This window comes from Panulirus ornatus, chromosome 29, assembly GCF_036320965.1.
Source record: "Panulirus ornatus isolate Po-2019 chromosome 29, ASM3632096v1, whole genome shotgun sequence".
Lineage (NCBI taxonomy): Eukaryota > Metazoa > Arthropoda > Malacostraca > Decapoda > Palinuridae > Panulirus > Panulirus ornatus.
Genome location: NC_092252.1, coordinates 17,403,599 through 17,415,335, shown reverse-complemented (window position 1 = coordinate 17,415,335; position 11,737 = coordinate 17,403,599). Strand labels below are relative to the sequence as shown.

General features: G+C 40.2%; 1 protein-coding gene across 7 annotated transcripts in view; it reads left to right on the top strand.

Moving 5' to 3' along the window:
* The first annotated feature begins 2,903 nt into the window (after positions 1-2,903).
* The window catches only part of Su(z)12 (Polycomb protein Su(z)12), a 104,817-nt gene continuing 95,983 nt past the window's right edge, over positions 2,904-11,737 (top strand). For 5 of the 7 annotated variants that reach the window (XR_011714774.1, XM_071679326.1, XM_071679325.1 and 2 more), the window contains exon 1: positions 2,904-3,123. Coding sequence is in view for 6 of the 7 variants with exons in the window: in XM_071679326.1 (XP_071535427.1) it covers positions 3,033-3,123 (91 nt within the window). In the remaining variant the exon portion in view is untranslated. The remainder of the gene's footprint in view (positions 3,124-11,737) is intronic. The other 2 variants (XM_071679329.1, XM_071679330.1) reach the window with 1 other exon arrangement.

Here is an 11,737-nt window from a genome sequence, read left to right as displayed (position 1 = left end):
CGCAATCTATCTAGTTTTTGTAATATGTATTAATATATATTTTGTGCTGCCACCCCAATATATTCTTCTACCCTCTTGTTTCTGGAAGGTGGTGGCTTGTGTGTGTGTGTGTGTGTGTGTGTGTCTTATATCGGACAAGATTAAATAAGTGAAGATAATAATAATAATAATAATAATGATAACATATGTATATATATATATATATATATATATATATATATATATATATATATATATATATATATATATATATATATATATATATATATAATTACCCCAGGCCCAATTTGTAAGAAAGTCTTGGTGTTACCCAGGATCTTTCTTCAGAGGCTTCTGCAGCCCAAGGGTGCACTACCTCCAGTAGCAGGGAAATACAATCTTCTTTGAGGTGAGAACTCCTTTGAGGAGACTGCACTCGCAATGATACAGCCTTGCCAAAGTGAACTTTCATTGGGTGTAACCTTAAGTCTGGTAATCATATATATATATATATATATATATATATATATATATATATATATGTTTGTATGTGTTTGTTCCATGATAGCTAATGGAGGTCTACCTTTGTTGATCCTGTGGGAAAAAGTAATGGTTATACGTAGAATTTCCATTAGTAAATTGTATCTCTATTATACTGACCTTACTTTTCTAGGACATTAGTCGAACGCTGTATATCTAGCCGATCCATCTTTAATGCAGAACCCATTCATATATACAGCTCCAGAGATTATATTTTTAGCATATTAACTTCACTCTTCCTCTGTCTTTCAACAGCATACCAATACTTAGAGATTTTTTCTAGCACAGGCTCCCTAAGGGTTCATTCTCAATGTGCACGAACACTGTCGAAGTATTGCCATTAGGGCGTTGTGGCAATTGTTTAAAACGGTATCCCCTGCAGCCGCTAGATCGTTAAGCCGTGCCCTTTGTTATCACAGAAACATAGGCTGCTCCCTCCTTGTCATCATCGACCTATGCAGTCTTGCAAGCTTCCCTTACGTTCCCAACGGCAATTCTAACCTAGCCGTATTTATGTTGTCTTTCTCCGTCCACTTTCCCTTTCCTCAGTGTGTTTTATCTAGCAGAAGACGCATGCCTAACTGGCATATACGTGTTGTGCTACACTCAAATTTGTACAGAAAAAAAAAAAATTCCTCATCAAGGTATCTAAAAGTTGTGTGTAGAGGAGCGCAAATTGAAACCTAACATTATTTACTTATTTGAGGATTTGGTCATCAGAACTTGACCACTATACTGTCCTTATTCTTTTAAATTTCATCTAATATTTTACCTATACGTTTATCATCAATATCGTGCTGGTTTTGAAATTTAGCGAGGCTCAAATGTTTATACTCTAAAAATAATAGTTTGTTAAGATTTTGGCGGCCAGACAACGCCCACTAAGACATCTCATCTGAACCTTGTAGCATTTTCTTGGTCTCAAATTTCTATGATGATTCTCAGAGTATTTCGAGGTTACAAGCATGGAGTTATGCCTCAGGGTCAAGTATGACAAATATTGTTAGAGAAATAAGAAAAAGTAAGGGACCTAGTACTGACCTTGTGGTCTACCCCATGTTATTTCTCACCAGTTGGACTTTCATTGGATTCTATCGGAGAGGAAATGTTTAATCCATCCCAGCAGAGGGTCGTTAATCCTATACCTTTCTTTATCACCCATTATCCTTTATCACCCATTAATCTTTGGTGGTAGGGTATCAAACACTTGTTGGTTATCCGTAATTCGCAATAGAAGCTTTTACCCTGACCAAATGCTTCTATCCAGTTACTTTAAAACTTCAAGCAGTTGCTAGGGAGATGATTGGCCTCATACAAAACAACTTTGTTTGTCTGAAATCATCTTGTTCTTCAAATAGCTTAACAAATAGTCCCAAGTAATTGCCTCAAACGATATGCGTACAACTGATGTTAAACAAACTTCTCACTGTATACAGATTTCAGCGTTCATTCCTACATTAAACTGTCAATCTATCTCAACACATGGTTATCAATTCCGTATATTCCTATTTTTTTCCTGAATATATCGTGTGGTAAAGTATGAAACGTTATATATCCTGTCTCCCCCCCAACTCTACAGTTTCCTAACGTCCGACACTTGTGTTTCTTGATTACTGTTCACTGAGAATCTCGTCATGTCTCTGTTCACTCACGAAAGATAAGGTGTCAAAGATGTTTGTACATCTGTGGCGGTAGGAAATATGGATGATGACCACTTTAATGGTCAATGTAAAGATGTTTCTTCTCAGAACTATCGAAGAACAACAGAAGGGGCGGGAGTACAGAACTGAGGATGAAATGCATGTGAATGAGAACTCCGATCAAATATGAAAGGGAATGGAAAATTGTCCAATTTAGGGGAATATTTACCTCGAAATATATGAGTCGTTATGATTTTGAGTCTAGTCTTAGTTACCATTGTCACTAGGCTGGACTGAATTGCTGTACTAGTGTGGAAAATTGTTTCGAAAAGATAGATAAAATATACGGTGTAGTACAGGAAAAATCGAAAATATATCTAACCCAGTAATTCATATTAGATTTCATACTGGTATATTTTTTTCCATAACCTTATAATGTTTTAATTTACTGTCGATTTGAAGGTTCACGTGCAGAAAGTAAGATGTGTCATATATCTTTATATATAGATTTAACTACAAGTCCCTATGCTTTGTAGGAGGGTAACTAAAGCCAACCGTTGGCTTCACTGTAGTGAAAAGTCTACATATATCACTTTCATTACTGCACCATTATCAGGTGTCATACATCTCATATACGAATATAGGAGTCATATCAGCAGAAGAAGTGTATAGAGAAGGTAGAGAAGGTGTTCAGCCACTTAGCAAGTGTTGGAAGGAAAGCGCGGGAAGGGGCTTGCGCATCCCGTCCCTCAGTTCTTGTCATGATGGAAGAAGAGAGTGTTCTGAGAGTGAGCGGTAAACAAAGCCTGAAATCCAAAGTTTTACGAGTTTGCTCTACTAGTCTGTACATATAAACACAAGAAGGGTTATAGGATGCCTCAGAAAAAGAAAGACGCCATGGGACTGGATAAACCCGTAACAGAAGTGCAAGCGGACCACGAACTCTTCTTGCAAGCTTTTGAAAGTGAGTGGACTGAATTTGTCTACATGTCTTGAAATTCTCACCTCCACATCTCCTTCTATTAAGCTCTAATAGACTATATACATCATCTGAATGATTATATACCATGGTGGGAGTTACATGAGCCGGGATAGCTTTCGTCTCATGTATGGCAAGGACCATAATTAGCATTCGAGAGTACGAAGTTAATACTGCAGGTCACTAATGTTTCAGATAAATTGATTTTAGAATGGCGGTTATTTTTTCTAGCGGAAACGGTTTTAGGAAGTTTATTGGATATATTTAGTGAGGGTAATCTGCGTTGTCGTTCATTTTCATGGCAAGTCCAGGAGTAGTGTTATTGCAGCCCCATATACTACCATAGTTTGTCATGCATATTTACAGAGGCCATGTTAGTATATATTGTGAGAAGGGACAGGATTTTATTCCCGGTAGTGAATAAACATCTAATCATAGAAGGATAGGGGGATGTGATTCATATATTCCAGGACTAGGGCTTAATGGTTAAAGAGAATATTGACAGCAAGGCCTCTTTTTATTGGATGGGAACAGCCAGGGTTGAAGAGGAAGTACAGGGAAATATTATATAAAGGAAGGGCCAGGCTACAAATGCGACATAATTTCCTCAGCTAGAGAAATGTGTGTGAATAGAGCACACTTCACAACATGTGATTAATGCTAGTAAGAGGAGCGAACTCGGAGACAGACTCGGTAAATCTTAGCTAGGTATGGGGGATTATTAGGCTGAGGCCTCTCTAAACTCATTAATCAATAAATGTTAACATAGATCCAGGGTTTTACTTATGATATATTCAATTTTTAGCCCCCATTTAATCTCAGCTACATGTTTTATAATATTCAAGTTGTGGACCACTCAAAACCTTTACTAAAACGTTATGTTGATGATTATGAAGTTTAAAGGCACCACCTCAGTCTCTTAGGACTTTCATTGATTTTTCAGTGATATTATGTACAGCACTGTGTTTAGAATGTGAAGTCTTGAGTGTGATCTCGATTTTTTGTATTCCACATTGATAGATATTACTGAGGAGGGATATGAAGATCAGAACAAGTTATGTACTTGTAGAAATCAATAAACGCCATGAACACTTCTATCCTTCCCTAGTAGCTGAGATTTATGATAGAAATTTATGTTAATGGTAATATAGTGAGCTGCTAAGGACCATGTGTTGTGGCTTGTATGGGTATTGGCTAGTGGTGCCAAGCACTGCCCAGTGTATCATTTGTTTGTTTACATTTTGGGCAGGGATGCTGGAAAAATGATGTGTTGTATTTTGTCTAAAGCTGTGAAAATTAAGGTAAATCTTTCCTGTTAAAGGAGGTCTGGTGAAGTTTTCATAAGTTCTCTTGATTTCTAGAAGTATCTCACTCATTTTCCCTGATCTTCATTCTGCTCCCTGTTGTTACTTATTTATCCTAAAGATAATGTTCCAGATGCTCCCCAGTCTTATTTACTCTAAATGCAGTATGCTATCATTGGAAAATGAAATCAGTGAAAACCATAATTTTTTTTTTTAGTGTAATTTATAGGTCACTGGGAAAAAAAAACATTCTTGTAAAGATGTTTTTTCATGAGCAGTCTACCCTATTTGTGTGAAATAGAATTTCAGCCCTGGACATTATTCTTGTGATAATTCAGATAAGATTGTGTGGAATCAACCCATGGGAATGTTAAAGACAGGTTCTGTTGGTGTCGCTGTGTTATGGTATAAATCTGCTGTAGAAGTGGGTCATGGTTATTTAGGAATGAAGGGCATAACATTCATACAGTTTTTTCGTTTAGGTTTGACTTAAGGATGTTTTTCTTTGGTAGTTTACCTCAATCTGATTTCAGAGACTGTTAAGGATAATTGCATAATTTAAGGACATCCTCCATCACAGGTATTTCCCTGATTATGTTTAGTAATTTTAGAAAAGTGAAATGTTACTGGGATCAATGTCTTTTCGCCTATGATATGTACATTGATAGTGGGAAGGGCTGTGAAGATCAGGGAAAAGTGTGTGGTTACTACCATAAGTGTAGGTGAAAAACGTATAGAAACAACGAAACTCATGAAGAACTTCCCCTGATTTCCCTTAGCAGGCAATAGTCAGTGTGATTTTTCATGTTATAGTTGAATTACTACAATGATTATGTGTTCAGTACTATCTCATGGTGAAGAATGTTTTGATGGAAGTGGTTACATGTGGTAGGGTGAAGGAAAGCCACAGTGTGTGAAAATATTAGATGCAAATGCATGGCAAACAAAAACACCATAAATGAGAGACCATAATGCTCTTATATTTTCTGTATTAATTTTGATAAATTATTGGAAATGATTAAATTGTGGCTGCTAGGGGTACTTACATGAGGTTTTCATTGGTTCTCTTAGTTTCTGCAAATGTTGCTTGAACTTTTACGGGAACTTCCTATTCCATTATTCACAAAGTTGCAGGGTTAAAGTGAATGCTTCATACCCATCATCCTGGTGTCATTTTTTTGATGAATATGATAAACTGTAATTGCAGAAAGAAATTGATTATTAAAAGTAGGCCATTGTTTGCTTATAACTTTGAAAAAGGGAAATATGTATTTTTGAAAATCAAATATTGTCCAGAATTTAAAATCACTGTTAATGTTTTTTTTTATCATGGAATACTAGAAACAATAAACTCCATGATTCTTGATCAGATGCAATATCTCACCTTCCAACAAATGCTTACTCACTTCACTCTTAACAAAAGCATGTACATGACACCCTCAGTACACTTACATGCACTTAATCCTCTACAAATGTATCTGCACTTCACTAAACAAATGTATCTAAGCTTTATCCTCTTCAAATGCATCTGCTCTAAGCTTCACTCGCAACATATGCATCTTCACCACACCCCTAATAAACCTAGATTCAATGTACCCCCAAAAGATGTATCATTTGACGTCACTGTTCTTTGACATCCTGTTTTGGGGTGCTGATCCTTGGAAAGGAAAAGAAGAAACTGAACAAATACTTGTTGGTTTGAAGTGAGACTTAGGATAATAATGCATATCAGTTATCAACCTTTCATCTTTATATCTTGAGAAATCTGGTGCTATTATCTTTGACCAGCTTTATCTGTTGTATTTAGGCTGGAGGTGATGATTTCGTGATTCATGGGATGTAATGTCCATAGTTCTTTGTAGTATCATTGGATATTTCCCATTCAACCATTCCATTACCATCCACCATTCTCACTTCAGCAGCCTATACTTGCAGATCTCCCTCCCAAACAAATGACTTGACAAAATACATTCACAGCAAAATGACCAGACAAGATCTAATCAGCCACTCTTTTCACTAGACATACACCCTTCAGAAAGTATACTCCCAAGGCATATACAAGTTAACGTTTCCTGTCTGTGTTCTAAATACCCACAGTCTCCAACACAACAGACACTGCTTCAACATATACCCATCATGCCGAAGATGCAACTTTTACGTTGAAGAAAGTAAGCATTTACCCCTCAGCAGTCTTGTGCTTGTCCCAGTCACACACACACCATGACATGTGGCCTTGCTAGGTGAATGTGACAATCTTCCAGATAGAAGCCCCTATCACGGTAAGGACCATAGTTATGATTTAATGTAATAGATTACATCATTAACTTTTCACTTTCATAACCATGAGACGGGGCAACATTCGTGTAAAACTCTCTCCCGTAACAGTCAAATAGTAATTACTATTTCTTGAATCATGTTTGCTTCCGCCATTGCCCATAGATGTCAGTAGCATAATAACTGCCAGACTGAGGTGGAAAGTATATCACACGTGTCAGTCACCCACAGATGGTCAGAATTGACTTATATCACCGTACGATGTAGTTGATTTCTCAAGAAACAAATTTAGGGCTTTGAGTGTTTGCTTTTTTGTTGAGATGAATGAAATAAGTCAATAAGATAACATGTTCATTTGTTTATGTTGGTAAATTTCTACGTTTGTATGACATGTAGTTAAGTATAGAAACATGTACTCTGTATGTAGAAAAAAGTAATGCGTAGTGTGAAATCATACTGGGGGAAAAATCATACAGTATGTCTTGTGATTAGGTGTCTGTAGAATGAAATCATTCCCGAAAAGAACGTCAAAGTTATGAGCAGCCCAGACCCTTCTTCCCCTCCCACTTAACGGTAATTTCTTCAGTAATGCATAATATAGTCATATTCTGGAAGGAAAAGTGAAATTTTGTGTGCGTATGAGCACACTGGGAGAATGCAATTCCTGAGGAATTGTGTACGTGCATGGCTAGATGCATTGTAGAGCTTTAAAAGTGTGGTATTAGTAGATCCTTGTTTCTAAAGAGGTAAGATTTTATTATTTCAATATTGTCGTTTTCATCCTTGACGACCGAAAGCTAAGGAACAAGCCTATGTTAACATTGATTATCGAGGCCAAGTCTTTGTATAATGACTTGCAGAGTGAAGTTAATGAGGCAAATGTAGATTAAACTTACGGTACACGCAGAGGGTTGAGGAGTCATCATTTGGTGCAAGCAAAGAGGTTGAAGAGGCATCACGGTTTCCATAGAACGTATGGTTCCCAACTTAGTTCCGGAAATAACATCCTACGAGCGCGACAGGCATGGAAAACATTGTAGAATTCTTTCTCATATCCAAAGATGCGATGTGTTCAAATAAGGCCCATTACTCCTTCAACACCTTGCCAGCTATCATAAGAAACAGCAAGGGATGCATGGTAGGGAAGGTAAAGAGTGCACTGGGCAGGTACCTACACAGTGTACCAGACCAGCCAGGTTGTGTTGGGGAGGGGGGCTATATGGGCCTGAGGGCTGCGGATTCCAACAGCCTGGGACCACTCTGGGGTGTTAGGGTGAAGATTTGCCCGATGCCTTCACTTGGTATGGGTATGGAAGGGGACTGGGCGGCTCCTAGAGCCGATACAGAGGCACCAGAGCGGGACCTTGGGATATTTAAAGAATATTTAGCAAGGTGTGACACACCTCACCGGTTGTTTAATGTAGACGGGACTTTGGTAATTTTAGAAATGACTGACAGCCAGGACTGTCATTAGTAGGGGTGAAAAAAGTGTTCCGGGGTTCAAGGCTAATTAAAACCTGTCTAGAAGTTTCTACTTCAAGGGAAAGCTGAGGGAATATTGAACGTTTTAAGCTTGCTAGTGTGGCATTCATAACGTCCCAGGGCTACGGAGGGGCTTTGTAAAGTCGGTATTACCTTCGATTTGGCATTCTGAGTAGGAGGTATGGGTATGTAGGTAGGTAGGTAGGTAGATAGAGAGATGGATGGGGTCTGGGATGGCAAGATTGATGAGAACCTGTCTCGATGGATACTTAGAGGGTCATGGATGGCAAGATGGGTGAGAACCTGAGCTAGAGAGAGAGAGAGAGAGAGAGAGAGAGAGAGAGAGAGAGAGAGAGAGAGAGAGAGAGAGAGAGAGAGAGAGAGAGTATAGGAAGGCAAGATGGGTGAGAACCTGTCTAGATAGATAGATAGATGGGCCTTGGAAGGCAAGATGGATGAGAACCTGAATCCGGATAGATAGATGGGTATATAGATAGATGGGTCTTGGAAGGCAAAATGGATGAGAACCTGAGTCTAGATAGGTAAATGGATGGATGGGGTCTCGGAAAGCAGGATGGGGGAAAACCTGAGTATAGAGATAGATGGATGAATGGGGATATTGGAAGGCAAGATAGGTGAGAACCTGGGTCTAGATAGATATATAGATGTGGGGGGGGGGGGGTCACTGAAGGCAAGATAGGTGAAAACCCGAGTCTTGATGGATAGATGGGGTCTTGGAAAGCAAGACAGTTGAGAACCTACGTTTAGATAGATAGAGAGATGGATAGATAGATGGGGTCTTGTAAGGCCAGATGGATGGAGAACCAGAATCTAAATAGATGGATAGATAGATGGGTGTCTGCGAAGGCAAGGTGAGTGGAGAACCTTAGTCTGGATAGATAGATAGATAGATAGGTAGGGTCTTGGAAGGCAGAATGGGTGAAAACTCGAGCCTAGATAAGATAGAGATATATAGATGAGAGTCATGGAAGGCATAGTGGGTGGAGAAACTGAGTGTAGGTAGGTAGATTGATGGCGTTTTAGAAGGCATGGTGGATGGAGAACCTTAGTTTAGATAGATAGATAGATTTAGATAGATAGATAGATAGATGGGGGTCTTGAAAGGTAAGAGAACCTGAATCTAGAGAGATAGGTAGATAGATATATAGATGGAGTCTTAGACAGCATGGTGGATAGAAAACCTTAGTTTAGGTAGACAGGCAGACAGATAGATAGATAGATAGATAGATAGATAGATAGATAGATAGGGATCTTGGAAGACAAGACCAGAGTCTTTATAGATTGGTAGATAGATAGCTGGGATCTTAGAAAGCATGGTGGGTATAGTACCTTAGTTTATGTAGTTAGATAGATAGATAGATTAGATAGATAGATAGATAGATAGATAGATATATATGGGTCTTGGAAGACACGATTGGTGAGAACCTGAATCTAGACAGATAGAGAGTCTCGGGAGGGTATAGACAGGATGAGAACCTGATGTCTGGTTTTACCAGCGTCTTACCCGGAGTGTTAAGACCCATATTGTAGGAACAGATGGTTTCAAGCCATTGATCTCCCCGTTAAAGTGATGTGAGAAGGGGGTACCTTTCTGTGTGGCTGAGTCGTGGCACATTACATTGCTTCATATCTGGGAAATTTTTCTCCCCTTCCTCTGAAAAGTATTCTGGCTTGTCCTCTGGAAAGTATTCTGGCTCGTCCTCTGGAAAGTATTCTGGCTCGTCCTCTGGAAAGTATTCTGGCTCGTCCTCTGAAAAGTATTCTGGCTCGTCCTCTGAAAAGTATCTGGCTCGTCCTCTGGAAAGTATTCTGGTTCGTCCTCTGGAAAGTATTCTGGTTCGTCCTCTGGAAAGTGTTCTGGCTCGTCGTCTGGAAAGTATTCTGGCTCGTCGTCTGGAAAGTATTCTGGCTCGTCCTCTGGAAAGTATTCTGGCTCGTCCTCTGGAAAGTATTCTGGCTCGTCGTCTGGAAAGTATTCTGGCTCGTCGTCTGGAAAGTATTCTGGCTCGTTTTGTGGATGATGTTGCACAGTTGTGGGAGTGTGTGGCTATTGACCAGTAAGGGTGTGTTATAGTGGCAGGGGAGTGGGGCAGGACTGTGGGGGATCGGGACTAAGGTAAGTGTGGATGGTGGATGGCACATATCCTCCCCCTGCTCTCTCTCTCTCTCTCTCTCTCTCTCTCTCTCTCTCTCTCTCTCTCTCTCTCTCTCTCTCTAGCGGTGAGCTTAACGCGCTAGCCCTGTCACCATGGCTGTACCTCGTCGTTGTGTGCGTGCACGTCCGTGGGTATTCCGTCTGGGTGGTTGGCAGCTGTCGACCAGGGACATACACATTACCCGCATCGGTATCGGGAGGGTTAGTGTCGGCTGTGCAGTAAGCCCAACACTTCAGTGGCTGTCAAGTGACACTCCTGTCGCCCAGGATGCTGTCTTATCTTTGTCTCACCCACACGTGGGCTGGTGGCTTTCAATTTTTTTTTTTCCTTGAGACTATGTTCGGCCATTTGTCAATTTTTCGTTCCAAACACTCGTAATTCTCTCTCTCTCTCTCTCTCTCTCTCTCTCTCTCTCTCTCTCTCTCTCTCTCTCTCTCTCTCTCTCTCTCTCTCTCTCTCAGGTGGCATACAACCATTGATCAGGGAGCTACAACCCGCCAGGGAATCGGGAGGTTTATTGACGGCTGCGCATAGAGCCAGCATTTCAGTGGCTGTTACGTTTCACTCCTGTGGTCCAGGTTGTTTCTTCTTCTCCTTCTTCTTCTTCTTCTTCTTCTTCTTCTTCTTCTAGAAAGCGTCACCCACACATTGACTGCTTGCATAGTCTCGCACACAACACCTGACAGCACACAACTCACGCTACTTCTTTTTTTTTTGTAACCCTATTTTCGTGTGATGAGCACAACGCGGTAGCCCCGTCTCGTAATGATCTCTCTCTCTCTCTCTCTCTCTCTCTCTCTCTCTCTCTCTCTCTCTCTCTCTCTCTCTCTCTCTAAGAGTCTGTAGGATGCTAATGAATCATCACTTTTTGATGTTTAGCCCAAGAATAATAGGAAATACCAGTAATGAGTTACTTGATGGGTAATGGTCGCCAAATAACAGTAACTGAGAATGAGATAGACAGTAGACGAACTGAAAGAGAGAGCCTCAGTTCTGGGGAGATATGGACTACCAGGAGCCTGAGGGAGACAAAGGAGATCAATAGCGAAATTATTAATGTTGTTAACGTGATCTAGCATAGACAGTCATGGTGATCCAGCATAGACAGTCGTGGTGATCCAGCATAGACAGTCGTGGTGATCCAGCATAGACAGTCGTGGTGATCCAGCGTAGACAGTAGGAGTGATCCAGCTTAGACAGTCGTAGTGATCCAGCTTAGACAGTCGTAGTGATCCAGCGTAGACAGTAGGAGTGATCCAGCTTAGACAGTCGTAGTGATCCAGCGTAGACAGTCGTGGTGATCCAGCGTAGATAGTAGGAGTGATCCAGCATAGACAGTCGTAGTGATCCAGCACGGACAGT